General features: G+C 42.5%; 1 protein-coding gene across 3 annotated transcripts in view; it reads left to right on the forward strand.

Annotated features, from left to right (window-relative positions):
- The first annotated feature begins 4304 nt into the window (after positions 1-4304).
- Positions 4305-14684, forward strand: part of LOC134149504 (sphingosine-1-phosphate transporter SPNS2-like) — a 141030-nt gene continuing 130650 nt past the window's right edge. For all 3 annotated transcript variants that reach the window (XR_009960452.1, XR_009960453.1, XM_062592667.1), the window contains exon 1: positions 4305-4611. Coding sequence is in view for 1 of the 3 variants with exons in the window: in XM_062592667.1 (XP_062448651.1) it covers positions 4317-4611 (295 nt within the window). In the remaining 2 variants the exon portion in view is untranslated. The remainder of the gene's footprint in view (positions 4612-14684) is intronic.

Below are 14684 nucleotides of genomic sequence, written 5' to 3' on the forward strand. Positions count from 1 at the left end.
TTCAGGGAGACTCTAATCCTTTGATAGTTGTGTATTAAAGAGAGATTATTGTGATTTTTCAAGCATTAAAAAAGACCTTTCTAAGATACTTTTTTTTTTTTTTATTATTATTAACTGAAAAGGAAACCTGGATTTTAAGTAAGCTGGGCTACAGAAGAAAAGGCATTTTCTTTTAATTACTCCTCAAAAAAAAGTTATATTGATGTTTGGCAATGAGGAGGGAATTGATGTCTACTGCCAGGGGACCAGTTATTGCCCCTTCCAAAAAGATAAAATATAGCTGTTGTCAAGCAGAGGCACTTTTGTTTGTACGGGCTACCTCTAAAACTCTGAAAATTGGGAAAAATCAGTAAGTACAGGCTAGGATGAAAACAAAATAAGTATTCTAAAGTTTTTAAGATATTAACAAAATAATGAAAAGAAGAAAATCCCTGGAGGAGTAAGCTCTATTGAGATGTTAGGGCTACTAACAAGTGAATTGAACATGCAGTAAGATGTCTTGCAGGTACCTTCCTCTAGAGTATGGTTAAGGATTTGTGCCCGATTTCAGTTTGTCTCATCCAGAGAGCGTATCTGTGTTTGAGGCCACTAAGAAAGACAGTCATAGGGTATGGGCCAAAGGGCTTCTGGAGACATACCCAAGGCTATCTTACTTCTCCCTGGAAAAGCTGCTGGCTATTTTATCCCAGAGCACAGCTGATATTCTGTGTGAATGGTTGAAAACTGCAGTGGCTGCTCAGAGCTCATTCTAGAGCAGGTAAAAATGACAGGCATAGTTGAGAAGCTGCACAAGGATGAGCTACCTGAGATCATGCTTGCTTCTTACTTGTTGTGTCCACACACCTTTTGTAGTGTTCCTAGTGCAAGAGAGCTCTTGAACCTCTAGATGGGATACAGTGTCCTCAGTTTCTGGAAAAATGTCTTCTATCTTCATGACCTGGACTATGCAACTACTACTTTTTTGTAATCAGCACTTCAAGATTAGGTAAGTGTAATGTGCTTTCCTAGGAGCTGTGCTCAGATCAGTCTAGCCACTGCAGTGGGTGCAGATTGCTGCATGCTAGTAAGCAGGGTATGAATTCATATCTGTAGGGGTAGGAGGGCCTCTAACCCACCTAGCCTGACCTGTGTCATTGAATTTTAGTTAATTATCTGTGTGGTGTGCAAAAGCTCATGTTTGAGTTTAAAAAAAGTACTTTCTAGAAGGGCAATCAGCCTGGACCTAAGGACGTTAAGGGCAGAGAAAACACCTTTTCTTTAGCATTTTGTTGCAGAGATAATCACTCTGTAACAAATGTGAACCAGATGATTCATCTGGGTTTTTCTGACTTCTACTCTCAGCCATTGTTCTGGTTCTTGCTATGCCTTTCTTCATTAGAACTCTTAGTACTTTTTTTCCTCGTGATAGAACTTACACACTGCAATCAAATTGCTTTTTTTTTCCCAACTATCATAGATGGTTGAGGCAATGTCTTAAAGCTAGAATCCACTCTTCTTAAAATCACTGCTTAGTACTTCTTCTTCTTCTTCTTTTTTTTTTTTTTAATAGTTTAGTCATATTAATCATTCTGCCAGTAATGCCAGTTCCATCACATTTTTCCAGTTCCTTCTGCTTACAGATCCCATGACATAGATGCAATGGCATCTGCTCTGTTTGAGTTTCTGCCTAGGGTTGAAGGTGTTGGGGTTAACTGTAAGACCCTGTGTGGCCTGTGGAACAATTTTTCTAATTGATGCCTCTTTGCGCAATAGTTGGAATTGGATGTTTCTGAGCTGAAACTCCACTCTGTCAGAAAGAAAAGGATGCTCTTGCATGCCTCTTCAGTTTGGTCTTGCATTGCTCTACGTTCACTGGCAGGCAGAAGGCAGCCTGTACTTTGGAGCATTTGTGTTGGCCTTTAACAGTAAGGTAGTATTTGGGTTGGTCCTCTTTTCTTGGAGATCTGCTGGATCAAAGGGATTTGGAGAAGCACCTCCCAGTCTCCTTAGGCAGCTGTTTTAGTGTTCATCAAGCCACCTTGGTGCAAGTCAGCTATGTTTGTGTAGGGGTTTGGTTTTGGTTGCAAATGAAAAGAAATAAATGAAATTAAACTTCTGTTTATTAAGAAAACTGTGCTTTCCCAGCTGCTTCCAGGGGAAGCATGTAATCCATGAGATTAGGGATTTAAATTCTGCCTTACCTGTTATTCTTGTTAACATCTTCTGAACACTGTTTTCTGTGTTCAAAAAGGGACCAAACTTTGGACTATGTACACAAAGCCCGTGGGTAGCCATAGCAGTGAAGAAAGAGCAGAACAGACCTAGGAGTGTATCGTACACATTTGAGGGACACTGGATACTTTGGCTAGCCTCTTCATATCTCCCTGAACCTGTATCTTGTCTGCTTTAGTACACGATATATGTAAATTAAAGAATCTGTGAGTTCTAACTCCACAGCTGACCAAGCTGTGTGGACTTGGTGAAGCCATTTCCCTCCTCTGATTTTTGTGTTGTGCTGATTTTCTCTTTTTGGAGTATAGGATCTTCAGAGTGAGCAATGTCACTAAACCACATGAATGTATTTCAACTCTGAAATTAGTGGGAATGTGAAGAAGCAGTTTTGTTAGTGTAACCTTTACCCACACAACCACTCACATCTGACCTGCAGATGCTATTGTGGGGTAAAAGATGAGTCTGTAGATCTGTACAAGTTAACCGGAATGTCATCCTGTGTTAATCCAGCTACAGCACTTCTGCTACCGAAACTAACTCCAAGACATCTGTACAGACCTACTTTCAACAGAAAAACATCTCTTACCCCTATTAAGAGTATTGTGTGTCATCAGAAACGATGCTTGTTCCCTTCCTTAATGGCATGCTGCCCAAAAAGAACTAAATTGAACACTGACTCACCCAAAAAGTACCCTTTTCACCTGCAGCATCCTGGGGTTTCCTTCGGCAGTATCTCATCGGTTTACCAACGCAGTCTGGCCCTGGTGCCACAGGTGCCTCGCGTGCCTCACTGCTGCTGCTGAGACTGGCTCCAGCCCTCCAGAAAGGGTGTGACAAGGCCAGGTATGTTGAACACGCGCACACACACACACACACACACAGAGCACGTTGTGCTGCTTCTCTGAGCAACTCCTGCTGGTTTGTTTGCAGTTGGTGACGGATTTTTGTTTAAATACATGTATCCTGGAAATATAAAGACTTCACTCCTGACACAGTTTTGTAGGTAAGATCAACAAACCGAGGGAAATCTGACAGTGTCACCACTGCTCCTTGACAGATGCACATGAGCTCTTCAGCTGTCCCTGTATTCCTTCGTTTGTAGTTAGCTTTTGTAGTTTTACTACAGGTATGACAGGCTGGAGCCACTCTGATTGTGAGCACTTGGACACTTTTATCTCTTTGAAGACTTCTTTCTGAAATGAAATTTCTCTCACCTGCACTCAGCTCAAAGGTGGAAATGTGCCAGGGTGTGGGGTGAAACTTGTTTTAAGATTCCCTACGCTGAAAACAATTTTACTTTCTTTGAAGATGAGTGTTGTTCCTGAAGCGGCTTCTCCGGGTAGGAAGAATGTCTGGGGCCGAGCAGGCAGTGAGGTCGGCAGCGCGTTCCAGTGTGCCGTTCCCTCACGGTATCGTCCCTTCCCTGACAGCAGCCTCCTGTGTGACTGTAGACAGTTCTGGGAGTTTAAACTGTGCAAGGAGCTTCCTTGGTGCATGAATTTGTTCTTAAATATAGTTCTGAGGGCAGGTGTATGTGTCCCATGTGTAGTTTACTGTTGCGTGCAAACTGATGTTGATACGTCTTTGAGCCCTGTGGTTTTTGCCAGCTAGTATACAATTCCACATCTGTTGTAAGCATCTATGTTGATCTGTAAAATAACCAAGTAAAGGGAGCTGATTCATTAGGGCCACCACACTGACGGGCCAACGTGGGGAGTCCACCTCTGCGCAGGTAAGTGGACCCCAGGCCGCAGATCCTGAACTTTGAGGGGCAGGTGCTGTCGCTGAGGGCGCCTGAGGCCGCGCGGGCAGACGCGGGAGGGGAGAAGCGCGCGGCCGTTGGCGCCGGGCGCGCGACGCCGGGGGCAGCTGCCGAGCGGCCGTTGGCGCCGGGCGCGCGGCCGCTGGGGCGGGGCGGGGCGCGCGGGGCGGGGCGGGGCCTGGGCCGCGGCCCGCCCCGCCCCGCCCGGGCAGCTGTCAGAGGCGGCGGCGCCCGGTCCCGCGGGCGGGCGGCGCGGCGGAGGCGGCCCGGGGATGCGGCGCTGAGCGCGCTCCGCCGCCACTCCGCGCGGGCTCCTGCGCGCCGCGGTTGCCTCCCGCCGCCCATGATGTGCCTGGAAAGCGACGGCTCCTCCGGCAGCAGCCCGGGCTGCGGCGGGCGGCTCCGAGCCGGCGACGAGGAGGAGGAGGAAGACGGCGAGCGGGGCTGCTGCGGCCGCGGCGCCGAGGGCGAGGTGCAGACCCTGTCGGGCCGCATGAACCCGCCGGCGGTCGCCAAGATCCCCGAGCGCCCGGCCGCCCGCCACAAGGCGCCGAGCCTGGGCCGGGCCCGCGTGGCGGCCGCGGGCATCCTCAGCGTGGGCAACGTGCTCAACTACCTGGACCGGTACACGGTGGCAGGTGAGGGCGGCGCGGCGGGCCGCTGCGCCGCAGCCGGGGCGAGGGGGCGGCCGGCTGCCGCCAGCGCCCCTCGAGGATTGTTCTCCGGTTTGTCTTAATTTTACCGCAAATAATAGTAATAATAATAATACTAAAAGCGGCGTCCTTTGTTTTTCCAGGCTTGGTGGGGGAGCAAATGTCCTCCTTTCCGGGGAGGGCTGGTGCCGGGCGCAGACGCGGGGGGGACTTCGTGCGGTTCCGTGCTCTGGTGGGAGAAGCGTTATTGATCCCGAGCAGTGTGACCGCCGCGGGTGACAGGTGCAGCCGCTGCCGGGCGAGCGCCGTGCGCGGCGGAACGGGGGCACTGGGGCTGCGCTCGCTGCCGTGCCTCTGGAGGAAGCCCGCGCGGAAGCCGGTCAGCCCCGCTTTGTTTGTGCGAGCCCCTGCGCCCTGGGAAGCCAGGCTGTCCTTGAGCCCTCCACCAAGGAGGGTCCCTCCTCTGCAGAGCTCTCGAGTAGGTGCCGGCAGAGCTGCCTGATAGTTCGCGCTGGCTGGTGGCGGGCCGATACGCAGAAGCCGCAGCGAGGCAGCCGCAGTGCACTTTGCAAAGTGTCTATTTTTTTTTGAGATAAACGTTTTAAAATTGTGTACTCCCGACAGATGCACTTCACCAGCTGTATTGCACGGAAGGCACTGTGTACCTCAGTGATTAGTACTACTGGGAAGCTTGGTTTTGGAACAAATGCGTGTTAGGATGCTTACTGTACAGTCCCTGGAGGGGACTCCTCATTTATTCTTGTCAGGCAGTAACAGCAGGGAGGAAAATGATTATTGAACTTTTGCTAATTAGGAATGAAGTAGGCTTGTTGATATTTAACTATCTTATGTAATTAAAAATAGTACATATTCTCTGTTTGGTAATACTGATAATTCTATCTTCAGAATTTGTAAGTGGACTTTGTGCCTGTATAAGTTTTGCACTATGTATATAGTTATTTTAATCTCTAGGATTAAACACAATATTAAGCAAATCAGCATGTATGTTTATACTATATCAAAATAATATGTTTGTAGGGTAATAAAGGTGTGCAAGGGGTGTGGATCTAGTCACTTGTCAGAATAAGTTGGCCAGGTTGTTTTTATTTTGTTTAAGATAAAGATGTGGGGAGGATTAGGAAGAAAATTCAGCTACCACAGTTGCTGTGGCATTTTTATTATTATTTTTAGACGGCGCATGTTCTCTAAGGAAATGTAAAGGCCAAGTCTTGGGAGATATTGAGTATTCATTTGATGCTAAGCATGCTTTGGGAGAACGCTTGAAAACATAGGGACTGAATGATATTGTAGTTTGCTCCTGCACCCTCAGATAGGAATCTGTTCGGAATAGAGAGTGACCACGAAGAACTGTATTTCTCTAATACGCAGAAGGCATCTTTTGCAAGAAACTATTCCTCCCCCCCCCATGTACACTGAATGTTTTTTATACATAAAAGAAATCATGATTTTGTTTACCCCTTTGCCACAGTAGTTTCGGCAAGGAGGCACGTCATCTAATTTTTCTGCCCACAAAAGCAGAAGGCATGGGATGCTCTGGCAAGGGAAGGAAGAATTATCTTCCTTTGTGGGAAGGCTGGAAAGTTCTGACTAAAGAGAGGATACAGACACCTGCCTACTGTAGTGTGGTATTGTTAGTCCCAGATTGTGATTGCTGATATTTCTAGGAGAAAGTCTGGTTTTGGTGTGGACAGTAATTGCCCTGTGAAACTTATCTGTTAGCTTTGTTTGGTATCAAATGTTTAAGATCAGATAACAAACTTTCCTCTGTGGCAGGTAGACGGGAGTTGAATTTTTCATAATATTTTTGTGTTCTGTCAGTCAGTATTTATTTTTCAAACTGATGTCTTATGAAGTTCAAATCCAAAACATGGAATAATTTAAATCTAATCTGATAAAAGAGACAGCTCTGTAATAATAAAAATGATGTGACTGCTGGGCTCAAAGCTGACTTTTAAAAAGTGTTCTTTAAAATCAATCTTTACTTTTATATTTTGAGTTTCAGTGCATGCTTATGTGGTGTGCGCTTACGTATGAATCAGACTAGCATTTGAATATTCACTTCATGTCTCAAGACTGGTAATAATTAGAGAATACAGCTCTTCAGACCTTCAAAGTGCTTTGCAAATATGAATTGTTGGAGCAATGTAATAAGGGAGTTTAACATTAGCCACATTATGGCAGGGGAAGTGGAGTCTAAAGTTATGATTTACCTAGGCCAATGAACTATTGTGAGAACTAGAATTAATTTCTGGCTTCAGCTATTCTCTTGCTGCTCAAAACAAGTGTTCAAAGAGCAGTGGGGACCAATGGAAATTGGTTCCTAGGGATTTGTGTCTCTAGGGTGATCCCTCGTGTGGGTTCTCTGACGTCAAATAAAAGTTGACCTTTGTCATTAACCTTTCTCCTCTTGTCTTACAAGAGTCTCTCTGCCTCACTTTTTTTCTCCTTCTTCTTCTTTTTTTTTAATGAAAGTATTGGGAGCTTTGGGAGTTCTTCTTGCTGTCAAATTTAGTCAAAATGGATCAATGATCTCAAAGGTGATTAGTAGGCAGCTGACAGACAGACATAAGCAAATAGGCAACATAGTTGTATGGGTACTATTCTACAGACCATCTGTCAGGTCTTATTTTAAAACTTACTGCAACCATTCCTGGTCACCAATGTGTGTTTTTAAAGCAAAGTTGTGTTTAATTGGTAGAAAAGAAGATACGGAATTCTTTGCAAATGTAATCCCCTGAGCAGTTTTCATAATTTTTTAACATAAGTACACAGAAGTTAGATAATACGTACAACATATACCTTATCTTGCTCCTCATTGCTAAAAGATATTCCAAACAACAAATGCGATATTTGTTGGTGTTTACACTCCTACCTCTGAATACGAGGAAACTATGTAGAATGCGTCATTCTTGGGTATCTTTTTCGAGTGCAACAAATGAGGAAGTAGCTGCCTTTTTCCCTGGTTTGGGTTTCAATGAATCCTCAGGATAGATGAAACGAGTTTAGGATGAGATGTGTCTTTCAGTATTTGGGACATTGCATGATAGAAGTTCAGTGCCGTTTCTGATTTACAGGGCATATACAGCTTCCTACCTGAGACTAAGTTACAATGCTTTGGGGAATCCGGATGGAATGAGGCCCCTGCAAAGGGGGCAGAGTGGCCTGTTTCCCGCAGTTTGAGAATAAATTTTTTCCCAATAGTTTCAAAATAAAAAGCCTGTGTAGTAACAGTGGAATTTTCAGTAGTATCTTTATGTTTACTCAATGCTGGAAATTCCCAGTTTATATGGGGTATGCCAGAATATAATGATATTTGAGAGAAGCTATCCCAAACAAAAGGTGGAGTGCATCTGCTGTGGCTCTTCTGAAGAAAGGGTTGAAAACCCTGTGCTGAACACTACTGTCTTGAAGGAAAATGATCCTCTGAAGTTTTCTTAATGGGTCTTTGATCATACTGAAAACAATTGCTTGTGGAAAAAGCATTCTTTCAAAAGCTGTGATATTTTGCTTCTATTAGGAAAGGAAAGAGTAAGGAAATGGGAGAACTAATGAAGCCATTATAGATCACCTGTGAAACTACAGAACAGCATTCCAGCCGTCTAGTAATGCTGGGACATAACCTGTTCCTCAGTGAAGTTTTGGGAAAAGTCATCTTACCTTCAGAAGCTTGGAATGTGGTTTCACAATTATGCCATGAATGACCTTTTACTGTGCCTGCTGTTGGCAATGAAAATGGTCTTGCTTCATTAGGGTGTCACCTCCACCTTCTAATTTGGATGCTACTTTCTGGCATTTCTGTAGTGCCTTTAATTTAAAGGTAATGATTTAATTAAGCTGGAGAACTACCGAGTGAAGTAAGCTAGTCTAACAGTCCCACTACAGAAGGGGAAAGAGAGTTGCAGAGTGTCAGTGACTTGCCCATAGTAATATAGCTAGTGGCAGAGTCTTGCCTGGTATTAGTTCATCCTTGAGGTTCTGTGTCTCTGTGACACAAAGTAAGCCATAGCTTTTGGTCTGCTATTTTTGTCTTGTAAATGTCTGTAGCTTGCTAATAACCGTATTTGTGTTAATTAGCCTCTTATTGCAACACAGTTGCAAATACCATTCTTTGAAGATATTTAAATGCAAATGATTATTGAAAGTTGAATGTCAAGTTTTAAACTACGTAGCACAAGCTTTAACTGAAGGGTTGGGATAGGTTCAATGTTAAATTCTTAAGTGTAAAGACACTCGAGTTAAGCTGAGACTGCTTTTTATTACTTCTGAGTTCACATTTGTGATAGTAATATGTTACCTTATAAGCATATTTCATACTGAATGATCTTCATTCAACCTAGGAGCTAAAATATGTAATGCTGTAAAGAGACTCTCTTATCCCAATATTAATGAGACTATGCTCAGTGCTTGTAGTTTGAGGGAGGAAACCATTAAGTGGCAGGGCAAGCTCTTAATTTTTCATCTCTTGTTGAGCTAATCTCAATCTTACTATTACTTTAGGACTCAACTGTGGAAGGAGTACAGATTTGAAAACATTAGAAGAAACTATTGACCAAACTTATTTTAGCCAGCATATCATGCTCATGTAAGGCATGTTGTTATCACAGTGAGGATTTGCAAATGGACAACAATCACAGAATCATAGAATCACAGAATCAGCAAGGTTGGAAGGGACCTCCAGAGATCATCTAGTCCAACCTCCCTGCTCAGCAGGGAGCATGTTAGACAGGGTTGCATCCAGGTGGGCCTTGAAGATCTCCAGAGAAGGAGACTCCACAACCTACCTGGGCAGCCTTGAGAGATAGTGCAGTGTTTCTCAAATTTTGAGCTAGTAACACCTACGAGCAAAAGCTAGAAGAAGTCACATATTTCACAAACATGCAATAGAAAGCACTCTAGTGTGATTACAAGGACTATGTGGTATCATCTGGTTCTCCAATGATGTATTCTCCTCTATTTGCCTGTTTGATCCAGAGAATTTTATATTTCAAGTGAAGGCCTATTATGCTTAATCATAGTGGGTTTTTTCTTTGTGAGATAGTTTGCCAGATAGTTACTATCTTTATTATTACTTTTCCTGTTTGACTCTGAGATCCTCTTTCACGCATGTTGGTTAATTTTATCCCCAAAACATCCAAGTCATCACAGTCTGAATATGGCCTTCATTACATGGAGTTAATGTCCTTGTAAATATTGAGTGTATTCTCAATAGTATGATAATGTGATTAATCCCTGGATCTCTGAGACTGTCAATACTAGAAGCCATGTCGTAAAGCTTCTATGCTGAAAAGTGTAAGAATTTTGTAATCATTCCTTCAGGATTTTTTTTTTAAACAGCGTGCCAAGCTATAACAGGGTTAAATTTCATAAGTCAACTTGTTTTTATTTGTCCCAAATATATTATGCATGTATTCCTTATGGCTTCCGGTAGACTGTATCCTAGAAGCAACTAAACTGCACACCAGGTAGCAGTCCTAGGAGCAGTTTGCCCTGTTTAGAAGCATTGTGTTAGAAGTGTGCACTGCCTGCATTTGCTGAACGATAAATCTGTTCTCAACATGTAAGTGAGATCTTAATATTTCTTGGAAATTTTAAGAGGACTTTGAGGTACTTCATAACTGTTGATAAAGGTTCAGTTTACAGATTCTGGACATTCAGTGGAAAATCATAATGTTATTTCAAAGACAGCAATGAGGAAATTCAGAGATCAGAATTTCTGTTGAGCTGATTGCCTCATCATTGCTCTATTAGTCTTGCAGATCAGGACCTCGTAGTGCAGCTTCAGTTGAAGGAGGTGGTGAGTCTAGGTTCCTTTGAATCTAGGTGTATCGAGGGATGTCAGACAGCTGTAGGCTGACAGATGGGGCAGTCTGAGAACACAAGATCCAATATTAGTGTGACAGACCCTAGCTCCAGCAAATTAGCTTATATGACCTATTTGGTAGGCAGCACAACCAAAGACTGAATGAAGATTTTCAAGGAAGACAGTGGTATCTTTTACCATGTGTTTACGGAGAGCATCTACCAAGCATGAGCAGCATCATGGGAGAAAGCATGAAGTTGTCCTTCAGAAATGGGCAATGGAGGATCACATGTCTGTCTAAGAATTTTCTAGAATTTGACACAGTGGCTGTAGGGTGATGATTGTTACAGAAAATATAACCTGTGCTAAAACTCAGGTCTGTGAAGGACCTGTGAAATGCCTAAGGTACCATGGAAGTTAATGAGAGTTGAGCAGAATGTATTTGGGCTGAGAGCCCAAAGAGAGGCATCCAACTCCTGCTGATTTTCAGAGAAATTTGGATACTGAATTTGCTTGGCTCTCTTGAAAATTGTGTTCTTGGAGAACTGATCTGAAATTATTGGTCTAAAAGTCAAAAGGTAAATCAGAGATAAGTGAAGGCAGAATCAAAAAAAAAAAAAAAAAAAAAAGTCAAACAGAAAGCCAAGAAACAAAAATTACCAAGACAAATACCCCCAAATCTTAGTTCTGAGTTTTAGTGGAACCTCCCTTTGAGCTTTGCACTATTAAAATAGTTCACCGTGCTATTCATAGAGTGGCTACTTCAAACTGGCACACACAATAGGCATTTCATACTTTTTTTGGGTGACACATCTGTTTTCATTGTTGTTTTGTGGATGTTTCTGCCTTGTATAACCTGGCTATTTCTCTAGAATTTCAGGGAGAGGAAGTGAAAGAAAGGGAACACTAGTTTCCATGCTTCTTGCAGCAGTATAAATAGCCAGGAAAGTGAGAATCTAAGGGATGCTAGATGACTAATGGGATGTAAAATCCTTCACCTCTTCCTGGTCCTATTTCCAGTCAGGAGTGGCTGAAAGTTTCCTTTGGAGGACTCTCAGATTTATTCTGGACTCTGTGCTGGTCTCTTTCATGATGCTTCTCGTGATACTGTGTGCTTCAAAAAAAGCCACTACCTAACCTATGGCTGGGAACTGTCATGTTATCTCTCAAAATATGAAATGACAGACAGAACCGCTGAGTTCTTCTGTCAAGCTGATCCTTCAAGGCATCAGTGAGGCATGGTGCGAGGGCAGCATTGCTGCTTTCACCCATTTAGTGCTTTGTGTGTTTTTTTAAGGGCATAAATATCAGTCATCCCTCTCCAGAATTGTTAATCTTCTACCAAAACTATAATTGTAAAACAATTTTAAATGAAGGGAGAGGAATGCAGGAGAAAAACTTGAGATCACGTTCAGCTTTATGCCTTGGCAGACCTCAGTTCAGCCTTCAGCAGTACGAACGTACCAGACTTACGTTGTTGCTGAACAATATTGTCTCCTGCTGGTTTTTGTAAATACTTTTCCTGTGCTTCTGCTGGTGGCCAGCAACTGCAGTGGCTGAACAGAACAGCAGAGGGAAAAGATCAAGGTTAGACAGGGAATAACAAATAGCTGCAGTAGCAGCTTGGAGCTTAGCTGGTGGAATGAGAGAAGCGCATGGTGGAATGAAAATCCTTTTAGCCTTGGCATGTGATGAAGATTTTTTTTTTTTTTAAGGACTTTGTTGAACCAAAAGTGCTGTAATTTATTTTACTCCTTGTTCAGGCTTCTACCAATAATTATGTAAATAATAGAACACAATTATTTGTTTCATAGTTTCCCATTTTCTTTTATTCCTGTCGGTGTCCTGTTGATACTGCCTTCGAACGTGAGCCCTGTGTTCTTGGCAACATGTAAAAAAACAAGAGTAGGTGAAATGACAGAACCAACAGGACTCCTGTTTGCATGAAAACTGCAAGGCATAAATTAAACATGTCTGAAAGTTAGGTTTGATTCAGATGGCTGCCCTATCATTTGATGATCTGCTTTCCCTATGTACTTTCACTTCAGAGAGATGATCCTCTGGGAAAGGGAACCAATAAAGCAATGCAGATGTGAAGAAAGGGTCTTACCCCATCCTTGATCTACAATTTTCATTTCCTTTTGTCAGCCACATATTTATTTCATAATTTGTGCCCGTGTTGTAGTGATGTCTTTACATGTTTTGTATGCTGGCATATATAGCTGCTTTAGCAAAGTTGTGCTACCAGGTGTGCAGGTTTGGAAGTTTGCAAACAGCTGTGTGCTCTTACTGTGTACTTTTCAGTGAGACGTTTAATTTGAAAATATGAGAGTAACAAGATATTGATTTCCTGCATATTGATGCTGAGATCATCCAACAGATTATTAGATTCGCCTTTTTACATTGCTAGTAGTGTTGCTGGGTGGTTTTCTCAAACAGGCTTGTGCTGGTAAGTTGTATTCCAGCTAGACACACTGCAGCTTGGCTGGCCTCAACAGCGCAAGTTAAATAACTTGATGTGACATGAGCTGTACTGTTAACCAAGCTTTAATAATTGTGGAGTTTTTTGTAAGAAATGTTGGTTTTGGAACACTGAATTGGGACTGTTTAAGCAGCTTGGGTCAGGGATCAATTTTATGCAGCTCCAAGCATATTATCAGTGTTAAACAATAATTAGTAAAGAATTGCACTGCTATTAGTAAATGTTAGCTGTGTAAGTTAGGAAATGAACTATGCAATAAATGCAAGGAAAAATGACTTCTGTATTTTTTCCTAATGCCCTAATGTGGCTCCTAAAGAGTTTTCTCTCTGTGTGTGTGTGTGTGTGTGTGTACTAAGCTATTAGAATTCAAACATACTAATGTTAAAATGTTTAGGGTAGTCTTGCTGTTTCTCCTAGCAGCCAGAAATGCTGACTAACCTTAGGGATAACAATCTTTACATATGCAGGAACAAATGCCCCCAAGGGCCACTGGTGACTGACAGCTGCAATGCTCTGATTAGAACGGAGAGTTCCTGATAGCTCAGCCTTGGAAATGTTAGCCCCTTCTTGATGGGGAAGGGAAAAGGCGGACAGAAGCAGTGTATTGCGATAATATCAGGGGATGAGAGATGACATCTCTGCAATTTTTAAGAATCTTGTAGCCTGGAGGTGCTTTTGTCCCAGTATCAGAAATACCAATAGGACACTCAAGGAAGAGGGCTTGGAAGTGCAAACATTGATCTATGATGTTTTTGCTATAAAAAATACGGAAGATAATAAGTTATGTGTTTATAGTTGTTTGTTTTCACCATAATAATAATGCATTGAGATTCCAGAGCTACTGATGCTCAATATTAAGCTGTGGTGCTTGAGATATTAAAGTGTATGTGTGTGTTCTTTTCAAGCAGTATTAATGCAAAGGAAAGTTTTCCTCTCAGATGAGATGAATCTTGGTGTTTCTTTAATCTCTGTTTGCATACAAATTGCATAAACAATTACACAATCCCCAATAAAGAAAATCTTGAGTCACTAGTCAGAATGTGAGTGTGCTGGGTGATAATTCTGGCTAAGGATTGTATGCTTGCCCACTAGTACTCCACAGAGTGACTGTATCTTCTTGCCTTTTACTCCCCTCTTTCCTTCCCAGCAGCTTTTTTTTAGCTGTTAAGGGAACAACCAACTTAATTTCATCTATGCCTTTGTTCATTTAATCTACTTTTTATATTTATGCACATGCCGGATGCTTATAAGCACTTTGTAACAGTTTCCTAGCACTTAGCGCTGTATGCTTGCCAGCTCCATGGAGTATTTTGAACTGTACAGAAGTAATGAAAAAATAATAAAATAAATTAGTTTATTTCTCTTGCCTATTTTTTCATTACAGCAGTGTCTTGGTAGCAGCACTACAATTTAGGGTCACTTGCTATTTCTTTCACAAAACATATTTTTAGGTAACCATAATCACCCATTTTACTTGCTGGCAAATTTCAGCTAGTATAAGTATATATCACCTGCCGCTGTTTTGTAGGCTTTAACTATGGGACCAGTTTTGGAAGCTAGACACTATTTTAAATGTGATCTCTCGTGGAATTGGTTAGACCTTTCATTTCTTACTGAAATAAATTTTGAGTCATATTCCAAGTCACGAGGATTGAGGCTGCTGGAGAAATGGGACATGATTCTTGATCAGATAAATCTGTGTGTCTCTGAAGTTACAGATGCAGTCCAGGGCTAACAGCTGTGTTTCTTAGAGCT

Source organism: Rhea pennata, chromosome 20 (assembly GCF_028389875.1).
Source record: "Rhea pennata isolate bPtePen1 chromosome 20, bPtePen1.pri, whole genome shotgun sequence".
In the NCBI taxonomy this organism is placed as follows: domain Eukaryota; kingdom Metazoa; phylum Chordata; class Aves; order Rheiformes; family Rheidae; genus Rhea; species Rhea pennata.